This window comes from Aotus nancymaae, unplaced genomic scaffold (genome assembly GCF_030222135.1).
Source record: "Aotus nancymaae isolate 86718 unplaced genomic scaffold, 86718_ANA_hifiasm-v0.15.2.pri h1tg000141l, whole genome shotgun sequence".
Taxonomy (NCBI): Eukaryota; Metazoa; Chordata; class Mammalia; order Primates; family Aotidae; genus Aotus; species Aotus nancymaae.
Window position 1 is genome coordinate 1294703 of NW_026988556.1, and position 14228 is coordinate 1308930.

Sequence of the window (14228 nt, forward strand, 5' to 3'; positions counted from 1 at the left end):
TCCTGATGATGATTGATGCTGAGTGATGACTGTGGTTTTCGTATTACTGTGTCTGTCTTGTCCGGTGAGCTGTGCCTCATTTATTCTCATTGCTGCACAGTGTTCCATGGTAAGAACAGAATACAGGAGATATACTGGTTCTGCTGTTGATGGACATTGGATGGCTTCTCATTTGGAATGGTGCAAAACCAATCAATGACATGCATAATGCAGCTCCCTGAGGGCCATTTGCTCCTGGCTTGCGCAAGCTCCAGGGGCCAGGTCACGCCACCAGCCCACTGCTCCCTCCTGCTGTCTGTCCACAGGCAGCCCAGGGCCCAGCCTTCTGGTGTGCGTCCTCCCAGTGTCTAATTTGTTTCCTGGGGAGGAGCCACTTTTAGCCCTAACAGTGCACCTGCCCTCCATCGTCCCAAGCACGAACCACTGAGCTGGGTGGTGGAGGGTGTGACTAGCTCCTCTCTGTGCTCAGGGATCTTTGGGCAGCGCCTGGAGGACACAGTCCACCACGAGCGGAAGTATGGCCCCCGCCTGGCACCCCTGCTGGTGGAGCAGTGTGTGGACTTCATCCGGGAGCACGGGCTCACTGAGGAGGGGCTGTTCCGCATGCCGGGCCAGGCCAACCTGGTGAGGGACCTGCAGGATTCCTTCAACTGTGGGGAGAAGCCACTGTTTGACAGGTGAGCTCATGATCAGGGGTGATGTAGAGCCACTTGTTCATTCCTCCTGCAGGGGCTCCTGCCCAGGACACCAGCTCTAGTGGCAGGGGTGGGCTGGTGACTGGATGGTGGGCCAGCCCTCCCAGTGGCAGAGTGTAGGGCACACCCTCACTCTGCCAGCCAGGGGTCCCCTCTCAGGATCTGTCTCTTGGCCATGCTTCCTCCGTTGACCTACCGCCAGGCTCTGTTGGTGGCAAGATGGCGTAGCAGCTTGGCTTCCTTCCTCTTGGGTTCCGGGGACAGGGGAGCAAGTCTTCTGCACCTGCCCTGGGACCATGTCCATCCTACCCATCATGGGGGCTTACCCAGGCCCTGGATCACCCTGGGTGGAGCCAACTATCCCCCAGCTCAGGACTGTTTGGGGACTCTGTTTCCCCTGACAGTGCGCCCACCCATCATGGGGCAGTTTTTCATAGAGTTCTTCCTGCATCAAGAAAACCTACCCTCCACGGGCTTCCACCGTGTCTTCTTGGATCTGCCCCAGGACCCACAGGCAGCCCTGGCCTCCCAGGGCTTCTCCTCTGGGGACAGAACACTCAGCCCCTCATCTTCTTCCCAGGCCCGTCACTGCGACCAGGGGAGGTGTCAGCTCCTCTCCTTAGATGGAGAGGACTGACCACTGTTCCCCAGAGATGCTCTGCCCAGGGAGGTACGGGGGATCCTTCATCCAGAGCTTTATGAAGCTCCATCCCAATGCTGAGTTCAGTGAGCTTGTGGTCCATTCTGAACCTCTGCCAGCCAGGCCTCTTCCATCCTGTCTTATGTGGCCTAGTATTAGGGTTGGAGATTGCTTCAAATAATGTCACCTGGGTAGAGCCTGGGAACCGGGACTTTTGGAAGCTCTCCAGGATCAGATGCTCTGCTGCCCTAGTGCCTGATGCTACCTGAGGGGCTTCTGCAGACCTCGACACTCCCCTACTCAAACTCTGCTGGGGCTCCCTGGAGTGGCGTAGGCCATCCGAGCCTCACCCACCCTGCCGGGTTTCCATCTGGGCACACCTGCTCTCCCAAGGTGTGATTCCTGGCGTGCTCAGCCTCCTTTCCCCACTTGGCCTGTCTGCTGAATTCCCCTGGAAAGGTAGCTGGTGCCCGCAGGGTGTGTTCCACGTAGACCTGACTCTCAGCCTCCCAGCAGCCTGGGGCAGCCTTCCCTGTGTCTTGGAGGTCCTCTCTGTCTGCCTTCTCCCTCTCTGTCTGCTTCTATGCTGTTTCTGGAATTGTCTCTGGAGGGCCATCTCCATGGTGGACATGTTAGCCTTGTTCCTCCACCCCCATCTCTGCGTGACCCCATACTGCCATGGTGGCCCTGGGCTTTGGGTCCCTCTCCCTTTAGAAACTCCTCCTTGGGTATCTGAGGCCATCCTTCCCGCTTTCTGCCATTACCATGGCAGCTCCTCTGGCTCTGCATCTGTACCCACGGAGGGCCCCTCCCCACCACGTCCCCCAGCTGGAGGACCCCCTCCCTGCCCCCACCTCTCTGGCGGAGGACCCCCTTCCCACCCACCCCCAACAGAGGAGCCCCTCCTCACCCACTTCCAACAGAGGCTCTTGGGAGGGAGCTCCCTCCCCCAGGCCATAGCCTGCCTGCTTACTGGGGTGTTGGCTTCTATCCTGCACCTTCTCCACAAAGCCCCCTCCTCACTTTCCTGCTCATCTCTATAAGAAGGTACCCTTTAGCCCCAGGTACTGGGCTTGTCTCCCGTTAAAGCTTTACCAGGCCTGGAAGCCTCAGTGCCTGGAGCTGCCCCATACCTGTCCCTTCCCTGCCCCATACCTGTCCCTTCCTGCACACTGGGCTGTCCGTCTCGCAGGCTGCCACCTGCTGCTGAGTGCTGAGGACAGCCTCCTCTGTGCCGGAGCCTGGGGCTGCATGGACTCCTGGCTGCCAGGCTCTTCTAACACCCTCAGCTGCTATCCTTTCTGGATGGATGCCGGTGTTAAATGTGGGCAGGAGGGGGTCCCTGAGAAGGGAGAGGTGATGAGGAACCTGCAGATGGAGGGTTGCCTCAGTGCGGGCTGCCCTGACCACCAGGACCAGTTTGCCCCCAGGGCACGCACTTCATCTGCTGACCAACTGCTGCCCTCTCTGCCTCACAACCCCCACCTCTGCCTGCAGTAGTGTCAATGCGTGCTGGGAGGGCCACAGGCTGTGCGGGGGCACCCACAGGGCCACAGGCTGTGCAGAGTTCTCCTTGGGTGCTTGTTAGAGGAGGGAAGGGGACAGCAGTTTATGGAAAAGTCTCAAGAAAAGGCCTGGAAACAGCTGTTAAAAGTACTGCAATGGGGAAGGAGGAAGAGGGGAGGGAGGGAGGGGCATGGAAAGGAAGTAAGAGTTTGGTGATGATCGGATGGGAGGCTGGACAGGGCTGAACAGCAAGACCTTGCGGGGCAGGGATGCAACTCGGGAGGTCTGCAGAGGAGGGGCAGCTCTCTCCACTTGCCCAGGGCAGAAGCTCTCCCATCCCTCCAGTTGCAGAAAAGGGGAAGACGTGGGCTGGCTCCCAATCACACTTCCCTGCCTCCTGACCCTCCCCCAATCTCTCTTGCTCTACTCAGGCTGCCATTGAAGGCATGGGGCCCCAGTGGAGAAGGGGCTGCTGGGCTCAAGCCTGGGTACCCAGGGCAGTTGGCCAGGAACGTGGCCCGGGAGAAGGCCACCGAGCGTGTGGCAGCAGCAAGCCTGGCTGGAGAGGGAAGCAGGGGTGGAGTGGGGGCTGCCCGGACCCAGCCAGACCAAGAGCCACTGAGCCTCAGGCAACGAGGGGCCCCAGGTGTATTTGGGATGCATATGGACACATGGAACACCAGAATTCCAAATATGAGGGCCAGAAGGCACTTATCTGAGTGAGCCCAGCCTGGGATTCAGCCAGGGCCAGGTGATAGCATAAAGGCACAGCCACAGTCTCCTGGCCCTGGGCTCATCTTTCCTGCTGGAAATACAGTCCAGGGCTTAAGTCCAGGGCCCTAGGCAAGTAGATGAACTACCTGGGGCCTGTATACTGCTTGGAATGCAAGCTCTGAGGAGATACCAAGGCTCTTGTATAGGACCTCGACTGCAGACCCCACATGGGACCCAGGAAAGGACTGTGCCAGGCCTAGTGCCACCACCACCCACAGCTGGTCTACTTCAGCCTTGGCACCTCCGAGCCAGAGCAGGAGACTGAGGCCTGGAGTGGACTCTTGGGGCACTGGAGAGGGGGTAATGAGCTTAGAAGGCTAGGTGTCCCCATTGTGGACAGGAAGAGAGGAAAGGGCCTGACCTCTGACCTGCTCCTGCTGTTGGTCCCTGGATAACTGCTCCCTGACAAGAAGCCAGCAGCCCTGCTTGGTGGGAGCTTTGATGCAGCTCCGCCCACTCCAGCCAAGGTCAAGTACAGCAGGGTGGGCAAGCTTGGGCTGGGGCTGGCAGCACCTACAGAGGGCCTGCGAGACAGCTATTCCTACTGGAGAGCTGGCGGCTCCCAGGCTCCCACATCGTCCTGCAGGAGACCTTGGGATGGCCACCAGGCCTGTAGAAGGGGCCCCCAGCCTGTGTCCCAAGGCCCTCCCCTGTGCAACCTGACCTACATCACACTTGATTCCTCTGGTCCAGGGCAGCTGCTAGGGTGGAGCAGCTGTGCTTTGCAGGGCCCTGTGGCTTTGCAGCCCCTGGAGTCCCATGCAGTCTATGCAGGACAGGAGCAGGTCCTGGATGGACTGACACAGACATGAAACTCAGGGGTTCTGAATGGGTGTCTGGGCATGGTGGGTTGTCCCTGAGCTGGAACTCCTGGCCATGGATCCTTAGTTGCCCCTCCCCCAGCTCTATCTACTGCTCCCAGAAGGAGCATGGGCCTTTCCTTCACCAGGGCAGCTGACCGCAGATGCAGCCTCAGTGTGCCTAAGCATGCACCTGAGACCGAGGCTGCCCCTTGGCAACGAGGGGGTGCCAGTCACTCCTGAGATTTCCTGCCATCTCAGGCCTCACACACCTGTCCTCTTCTTCCCCCCAACTCCCCAGCACAACAGACGTGCACACGGTGGCCTCCCTGCTGAAGCTGTACCTGCGGGAGCTCCCCGAGCCCGTGGTCCCCTTCGCCAGGTACGAGGACTTCCTCAGCTGCGCCCAGCTGCTCACCAAGGACGAGGGGGAGGTCAGTGGCTCCTAGGGATAGGTCCTGGGAGATGGGCTGGCTGGGTGGCAGCCTGTAGAGTCAGGACACAGACTCTAATTTTCATGAATTTTCATGGTCCATGGATCCTGTGGAGGCCTGCTTTGTGTGGGGGGTGTGGTGGGGGCCTGGAGCATCCTGCTTGGGTTGGGGAGGGGCCAGGGCATCCTGCTGTCTGTCTGGAGCCATACCTGTATGCTGCCCAGGTCCCGGGGTGCCCAGCTCTGGCCGCTCACACTCCCCACACTCAGGCCACTCAGGCCTGTCATGGGCTCAGAAACAGGGAGATCTTTTATTTATGTCTCGTTTCCTTCCCAAAAGAATTTGAACTAGCTCCCAAGACAGATGGGCCAGCCCCCCTGTCCCCGCCCCTGCAGGTGCTAGTCTGCAGCCCCAGGTGGCTCAGGGCCAGCTAAGGACTGTTCACCTCCCCGAGGCCATGTGGGAGATGAGGGCTCATTATCTGGCAAATATTTGTGTCTTGATAAGTGAGCTGAGTGCTGGCCCTGACATTCCTCCACAGCGGCCAGCATAGGCTCACCCCTCACACCAGCTCCTTGGAAGCAAGTTAGCTTCCCAGGAGGTCACAGCTGGGCCCTGGCCACTCCTTGAGGGGAGGGGGAGGTGGTGGAGCCCTCTGGTTCACTGGGGCTGGGTCACCGTAGCCCCCACCTCCCTTCTCCTTGCTTACACCTCCTCGAAGTCAGAGAAGGCCCAGGGCCTCATTCCTGGTGTTTGTTTGAAATTCTGTTCTTCATTCCTAAGGGCACTCTGGAGTTGGCTAAACAAGTGAGCAACCTTCCTCAGGCCAATTACAACCTGCTCAGATACATCTGCAAGTAAGTGGCGTGGCAGGAGGGAACCAGGCTTTCCTGCACTGGCTCTGCGATCATCCCCCAACCCCACTGTGAGACACACAACTCTTCCTTGTTGGGGGGGCCCTCCCCCACCCCCGCTGCAGAGCCACACCTAGTGTGGATGCAGCAGGGAGTGGAAAAGCGAAGACCCTGAGCAGGTGGTTTTAAACAGTCCTGGGTAGATAATTCCAGAAGGGACATACCCTCTGTCCCTCCTGGGTGCCTCTCACCATCCTGTTCCCCCAGCCATCTGCCTCTTGACCCCAACCCTTCATGTATCCCTATCCTGGACCCTGAGAAGGGGCATGTAGGGCTGGTGCTGACTAGGGTCTGGGACTTCCCAGAATCTGCACCCACTGCAGTGTGGAGAGTCATGTGTCCTCCTTCCACACAAATAGCGGTGGGCCCTTGTCCCAGTGACCTTTGCTTCTGATGGCCCTCTCGGGCCCCGGGGGAAACCTGCCCTTATCGAGCCTGGCAGAGAGGCAGGCTGCACCCAGTGGGCAAAAGCCTGCAGGTAGCAAGGCTCAGCAGGGGTGGGGCGGGGCGTCCCGGCTGCTCCCAGGAGACTGGGCGTCAGAACTTGCTTCTTTGATGACTGCTGCTTCCTTACTTTGCAGGTTTCTGGATGAAGTTCAAGCGTACTCAAATGTCAACAAGATGAGTGTCCAGAACCTGGCGACCGTCTTTGGACCTAACATTCTGCAGCCACAGGTTGAGGACCCAATAACCATCATGGAAGGTAAGGGGGAGGTGTACCTGGTGTCCCTGGGTGCTGCTGGGTCTGGGCTCATCTTGGTCTGGGGCAAGTCCTTGGAACCAGGTCAGCCCAGGGCCAGGCCAGCAGGAGGGGTGGCTCAGACAGCACATCTCCATCTCTGGGGACTTGGCAGGAGCCTCTGCAGACCTCACCCCGCCACCCTCATAAGGTCCAGCTGTAAGACAAAAAGGAATTTTGCAGCAGCAGGTCACCGGGTATAATTAGAATGGCCAGGGGTTTCTGTGGATAGAAGAGGCTGGAGGGATGGGACAGGCCAGCATTCTTGCACTTGAACACATACAGACATGTTTGCTTTCCTTTTATAATCACGCAATTGTCATAGGTTCCTAGATGTCGGCTTTGCAAACCCTGGAGAATTTCTCTATGATAAGTAACAATAAGTGATTAAAAATAGCAGCAACAGCAGCTGCTTTCAGTAAGCTTCTACTAAGTGCTTTGTTGGCATCTCCTCATTTCATGCTTTACAACCAGCCTGGGATGTGGTAATCGGCCCCAACTTTACAGATGAGGAAACTGAGGCCAGGAGAGGTGAGGACACTCACCAGAGGCTAGTCAGCTAGACTTAGCAAAGGGCACAGAGGTAGGCTGCCATGGAAAAGAGAGCACACCTCATAGGGCCCATGGAACACTGTCCCCTGTGGAGGATGCAGAGAGACGTGCTGTTCAGACAGGAAGCTCACAGCTGAGGCTGTTCTGGCCCCTATCCCATGTCCAAGGACATGATGGGGTGCTTTTACTAAGTCCTGTCTTTGGCCTGCCCTGGCTGGGTCTCCCACCCTAGGACCCCACCAGGCCAGGAAAACACAAGCTCTCCCCTGCTTGGTGGTAATAGATGCTCAAGGGGGAGGCCTGCCCTGCCTGCTTCATGGAATTCCTGCATCACCTAAGTTCTTGGCCTCAGAATTCTTTCCTTGACTTCTTCCAGGATTCCTAGTCAACTTCAATGGGAGAGTCCACCCTGGCACTCAGCCATTCCTCCCACCCAGGGGACCTCCTAGCATCTGGTCTTTGTGGTGAGGGTGTTGGGAGGGAATGAGGCAGCTGGGTAGATACTATGGTCCTTCCTGCACTGCCCACCTCCACTGCAGGCCCCCACCCCACCACCACAAGAACTGAGTCCCCAGGACTGGGGGCTGCATCGCAGGGGCCTTGGCCTAGAGATGGGGGATTGTGTGTGTGAGAGATTCTATGTGTGTGGGATTCTAGGCGGTGGGCAGGGTGCACTTTGGGGAGGCTAGGGAGGGTGTGTTGTGTATGTGTGTGTGGGATTTTGGGGAGTAGGCATTGTATGTGTGATTGTGTGTTGGGGGCATTTGGGGAGGCTGGGTGGGTGCATTGTTTGCGCAATTGTATGTGTGTGTGTGACTTTGGGGGTGGGTGGGGTGCACCGTATGTGTGATTGTTGGGGGAGGGATTTTTGGGGGTGGGTGGGTACACTGTGTGTGCAATGGTATGTGTGCCCCACACAGGAAAGGCTCTATTCCCTGTCCCAGAGCCCTGTGCTCCCAGAGTGTGGACATTCAGGCATGGCGGTTGTCAGCAGTATGGGGGCCCGGGGGCGGGAGTGGTAACATGGGGCAGCCGAGAGAGCTCTGGCATCTCAACTCCCAGTTTCCAGTTCCAACCTGCCACCTGCTCATCCTGAAGCCCTGGGCCCTGCCCCCTCACCCCACCCCAGCTGGAGGGCGTGGGCGCGGGCACAGTGTTTCCTCCCTGCTTGCAGCACTGTGCCTGAGGAAGGTGGTTCTGTAGCCCCATCCTGCTGTCCTGCCTGGAGTTGGAGGGTGCGTGGTCCTTTCCTCTGGGCGGATGAAGGCTCCTTTGAGGGGCAGCCTGGCTCTGGGAACAGGACAAGCTCCCACAAAGCTGCAGCTTCCCCATGACTGGCAGAGCGACCCTGGGCCGGGCCGCTGGCAGCAAGGCCTCTCTCCGCCTCTCTTCCCGCAGGCACTTCCCTCATCCAGCACCTGATGACCGTCCTCATCCGCAAACACAGCCAGCTCTTCACGGCGCCCACCCCGGAAGGGCCCACCTCCCCGCGCGGAGGCCAGCAGTGCGCAGTGGGGTGGGGCTCCGAGGAGGTCACCAGGGACAGCCAGGGAGAGCCCGGTGGCCCCGGCCTGCCCACGCACAGGACCTCTTCCCTGGATGGGGCGGCCGTGGCGGTGCTCTCCAGAACCGCCCCCACGGGGCCGGGGAGCCGGTGCAGCCCTGGGAAGAAGGTACAGACCCTGCCCAGTTGGAAGTCCTCATTCCAGCAGCCAGGGTCCCGGTCCGGAAGCCCGAAGGGGGGCGGCTCGTCCCTGGAGGTGCCCATCATCTCCTCTGGCGGGAACGGGCTCATGAACGGGCTGTCCTCCCTGCGCGGCCACCGCCGAGCCTCATCGGGAGACCGGCTCAAGGACTCGGGCTCTGTGCAGAGACTCTCCACCTACGACAATGTGCCCCCTGCGGGCCTGGTTCCTGGCACGCCCAGCGTGGCCAGCATGACGTGGTCGGGGGCCTCGTCCAGCGAGTCGTCGGCGGGGGGCTCGCTCAGCAGCTGCACGGCCTGCCGCGCCAGCGACTCCTCCCGCAGCTCCTTGCACACCGAATGGGCCCTGGAGCCCTCTCCACTCCCCAGCAGCAGCGAGGACCCCAAGTCCCTGGACCTGGGCCACAGCCTGGACGAGGCGGGGACGGGTGCCAGCAACAGCGAGCCGGGCAGCCCCACTCGGGAGCATGCGCGCCGCTCCGAGGCCCTGCAGGGGCTGATCGCAGAGCTCAGGGCCGAGCTGTGCCGCCAGCGGACTGAGTACGAGAGGAGTGTGAAAAGGTAACTTGCTGCCACGTGGAGCTTCTTCTGACCGGGTGGAGCCTGCCGGAGAGCTGTGTTCTTGGCACGTGGTCGTCAGCCCCTGACCTCCCAGCCGCTGGCCCTGGAAGCCAGCCTCAGAGAGGGGAATCCTAGCTCTGGGAAAGCCCTGGGGCTGGCAGGCTTGGCACGCAGTCAGCGACAAGGGTAGGTGCTGGGTGCCTGGGTCTCTGGACAAGGGTAGGTGCCAGGGTCCTGGGTCTCTTGACAGGGTAAGTGTCGGGGGCCTGGGTCTCTGGACAGGGGTAGGTGCAAGGGGGCCCGGGTTTCTGGACAGGGGTAGGTGCCAGGGGGCCTGGGTCTCTGGACAGGTTTAGGTGTTGGGGGGCTTGGGCCTGTGTAGGTGCCGGGGTCCAGGGCCTCTGGACAGGGGCAGGTGCTGGGGGACTGGGTCTCTGGACAGGGGAAGATGCTGGGGGCCTGGGTCTCTGAAAGGGGGTAGGTGCCGGGGGGCCTGGGTCTCCGGACAGGGGTAGCTGGCGGGGTCCAGGGCCTTTGGACAGGGGTAGGTGCCGGGGGCCTGGGTCTCTGGACAGGGGTAGGTGGCGGGGTCCTGGGTCTCTGGACAGGATAAGTGCCGGGGTCCTGGGTCTCTGGACAGGGGTAGGTGCCGGGGGGCCCGAGTCTCTGGACTGGGGTAGGTGCCACGTGGCCTGGGTCTCTGGACAGGTGTAAGTGCCGGGGGGCCTGCGTCTCTGGACACGGGTAGGTGCCGGGGTCCAGGGCCTCTGGATAGGGTGGGTGCCGGGGGCTGGGTCTGTGGACAGGGGTAGGTGCCAAATGACACGTACACCTACCCCTGTCTAGGACCCCGCACCTACCCCTGTCCAGAGACCCAGGCCCCTGACACCTACCCCGTCCAGAGACCCAGGACCCCTGGCACATATAGTTGTCCAGACACTCAGGCCCCTGGCACCTACCCCTGTCCAGAGGCCATGGACCCCGGCACCTATACCTGTCCAGAGGCCCAGGGCCCCCGGAAGCTACTCCCGTGCAGAGACCCAGGCCCCCCAGCACCTACCCCGTCGAGAGGCCCTGGACCCCGGCAGCTACCCCCATTCAGAGACTCAGGCACCTGGCCCTGTCCAGAGATCCAGACCCCCTGGCACCTGCCCCTGTCCAGAGGCCCTGGACCTCGGCACCTACCCAGGCCCAGGACCCCCGGCACCCACCCCTGTGCAGAGACCCAGGCCCCCCGACACCTACCCCTGTCCAGAGACCCAGGACCCTGGCACCTACCCCTGTCCAGAGACCCAGGCACCCTGGCACCTAACCCTGTCCAGAGACCCAGGACCCTGGCACCTACACCTGTCCAGAGACCCAGGACCCCCGGCACCTACCCCTGACCAGACACCCAGACCCCCGGCACCTACCCCTGTCCACAGACCCAGGCCTCACGGCATCTCCCCCTGTCCAGAGACCCAGGCGCCCTGGCACCTGCCCCTGTCCAGAGACCCAGGGCCCCTGGCACCTAACCCTGTCCAGAGGTCCTCGACCCCGGCACCTGCCCCTGTCCAGAGACCCAGGACCCCGGCACCTACCGTTGTCCAGAGACCCAGGCCCCCGGCACCTACCCCTGTCCAGAGGCCCTGGACCCCGGCACCTATACCTGTCCAGAGGCCCAGGGCCCCCGGAAGCTACTCCCATGGAGAGACCCAGGCCCCCGGCACCTGCCCCTGTCCAGAGACCCAGGCCCTCCAGCACCTACCCCGTCGAGAGGCCCTGGACCCCGGCAGCTACCCCCATTCAGAGACTCAGGCACCTGGCCCTGTCCAGAGATCCAGACCCCCTGGCACCTGCCCCTGTCCAGAGGCCCTGGACCTCGGCACCTACCCAGGCCCAGGACCCCCGGCACCTACCCCTGTGCAGAGACCCAGGCCCCCCGGCACCTACCCCTGTCCAGAGACCCAGGCCCCCGGCACCTATCCCGTCCAGAGACCCAGGACCCTGGCACCTACCCCTGTCCAGAGACCCAGGCACCCTGGCACCTAACCCTGTCCAGAGACCCAGGACCCCCGGCACCTACACCTGTCCACAGACCCAGGACCCCCGGCACCTACCCCTGACCAGACACCCAGACCCCCGGCACCTACCCCTGTCCACAGACCCAGGCCTCACGGCATCTCCCCCTGTCCAGAGACCCAGGCGCCCCGGCACCTGCCCCTGTCCAGAGACCCAGGGCCCCTGGCACCTAACCCTATCCAGAGGCCCTCGACCCCGGCACCTGCCCCTGTCCAGAGACCCAGGCCCCCGGCACCTACCCCTGTCCAGAGGCTCTGGATCCCGGCACCTACCCAGGCCCAGGCCCCCCAGCACCTACCCCTGTCCAGAGACCCAGGACCCCCGGTACCTACCCCTGTCCAGAGAGCCAGGCCCCCGGCACGTACCCCTGTCCAGAAACACAGGGCCCCCAGCACCTACACCTGTCCAGAGACTGAGGCCCACTGGCAACTACCCATGTCCAGAGACCCAGGCCCCGGTTACCTTCCCTTGTCCAGAAGCCCTGGACCGAGGAACCTACCCCCATTCAGACACCCAGGCCCGCAGCACCTGCCCCTGTCCAGAGACAGAGGGCCCCCGGCACCTGCCCCTGTCCAGAGGCCCTGAACCCCAGCCCCTACCTAGGCGCAGGCCCCCAGCATCTAACCCTGTCCAGAGATTCAGGCCCCCCGTCACCTAGTCCTGTCCAGAGACCCACACCCCACGGCCCCTGCCCCTGTCCAGAGGCCCTGGACCCCGGCACCTACCTAGGCGCAGGCCCCCAGCATCTACCCCTGTCCAGAAATTCAGGCCCCCCGGCACCTAGTCCTGTCCAGAGACCCACGCTCCACGGCCCCTGCCCCTGTCCAGAGGCCCTGGACCCCGACACTACCCCTGTCCAGAGACCCAGGCCCCCCGGCACCTACCCCTGTCCAGAGACCCAGGCTCCTGGGCACCTACCCAGGCCAAGGCCCCAGGCACCTACCCTTGTCCAGAGACCCAGGTAACCCGGCACTTACCCCTGTCCAGAGATGCAGGACCCCCGGCACCTGCCCCTGTCCAGAGGCCCAGGCCCCCTGGCACATACCTCTGTCCGGAGACCCAGGCCCCCCGGCACCTGCCCCTGTCTAGAGACCCAGGCTGCCGCCACCTACCCTGTCCAGAGGTCCTGGATCCCAGCACCTACCCAGGCCCAGGCCCCCCGGCACCTACCCCTGTCCAGAGACCCAGGTGCCCCGGCACCTGCCCCTGTTCAGATACCCAGGCCCCCCGGCACCTGCCCTTGTCCTGAGGCCCTGGACACTGGCACCTACCCAAGCCCAGGCTCCCCGGCACCTACCCCTGTCTGGAGACCCAGGCCCCCCGGCACCTACCCCTGTCCGGAGACCTAGGCCCCCGGCACCTACCCCTGTCCGGAGACCCAGGACCCCCGGCACCTATGCCGTCCAGAGACCGAGGACCCCCAGCACATACCCCTGTCCAGAGACCCTGGACCCCGGCACCTACCCCCATCCAGAGACCCAGGCCCCCTGGGACCTGCCGCTGTCCAGCGGCCCTGGACCCCGGCACCTACCCAGGTCCTGTCCCCCCGGCACCTACTCCTGTCCAGAGACCCAGGACCCTGGCACCTACCCCTATCCAAAGACCCAGGCCCCCTGGCATCTACCCTGTCCAGAGACCCTGGACCCCGGCACCTACACTGTCCAGAGACCCAGGCCCCCCGGCACCTACCCCCGTTCAGAGACCTAGGCCCCCAGCACCTGCCCCTTTCGGAGACCCACGCCCCCCGGCACCTACCGCTTTGCAGCAACCCAGACTCCTCGGCACCTGCCCTTGTCGAGAGGCCTAGGACCCCGGCACCTACCCACGCCGATGCCCCTGGCACCTACCCCTGTCCAGAGACCCAGGCCCCCGGCACCTACCCCTGTCGACAGACCCAGTCCCCCGGCACCTGCCCTGTCCAGAGACCCAGGACTCCAGCACCTACCCCTGTCCAGAGACGCAGGCCCCCGGCACCTACCCCATCCAGAGTCCCAGGACCCCGCACCTACCCCTGTCCAGAGACCCATGTCCCCCAACACCTATCCCTGTCCAGAGGCCCAGGTCCCCCAACACCTACCCTTGTCCAGAACCCCGCACCTACCCCTGTCCAGAGACCCAGGCCCCCGCGGCACTTACCCCTGTACAGAGACCCAGGCCCCCGGCACCTACCCCGTGCAGAGACCCAGGACCCCTGGCACCTACCCCTTTCCAGACACCCAGGCCCCCGGTACCTACTCCTGACCAGAGGCCCTGGACCCTGGCATCTATCCCTGTCCATAAACACAGGCTCCCTGGCACCTACCCCTGTCCATAGACCCAGGTCCCCTGCCCCTACCCCTGTCCAGAGATTCAGGTCCCATGGCACCTACCCCTGTCCAGATACCGAGGCCCCCAGCACCTACACCATCCAGACGCACTGGACCCCCGCACTTGCCCCTATCCAGAGACCCAGGCCCCCGGCACCTACCCCTGTCCAGAGACCCAGGCCCACCGGCACCTACCCCTGTCCAGAGACCTAAGCCCCCCCGGCACCTACCCCTGACCAGAGACCCAGGGATCCAGCACCTACCCCTGTCCAGAGACCCAGGCCCCTGGCACATACCCCTCTCCAGAGGCCCTGGACCCTGGCACCTATGCCCGTTCAGAGTCCCAGGCCCCCGGGCATCTACCCCTGTCCAGAGACCCAGGACCCCAGCACCTATGCCTGTCCAGAGACTCAGGACCCCTGGCACCTACCCCTGTCAAGAGACCCAAGCCCCGGCACCTACCCCTGTACAGAGACCCAGGACCCCTGGCACCTGCCGCTCTTCAGAGACGCATGCCCTCCGGCACCTTCCGCTGTCCAGA

At 62.6% G+C, this 14228-nt stretch overlaps 1 protein-coding gene across 1 annotated transcript; it reads left to right on the forward strand.

The window, feature by feature from the left end:
* Nucleotides 1–360: 360 nt before the first annotated feature.
* Nucleotides 361–13900, forward strand: LOC135272881 (rho GTPase-activating protein 22-like; the record flags this gene model as incomplete). The annotated part of the gene is made up of 6 exons (XM_064371593.1): nucleotides 361–677; nucleotides 4717–4849; nucleotides 5633–5706; nucleotides 6345–6466; nucleotides 8453–9320; nucleotides 13696–13900. Coding segments are annotated over 6 exons (1719 nt in total), but the record flags the coding sequence as incomplete, so codon positions are not given.
* Between the last annotated feature and the right edge of the window lie 328 nt (nucleotides 13901–14228).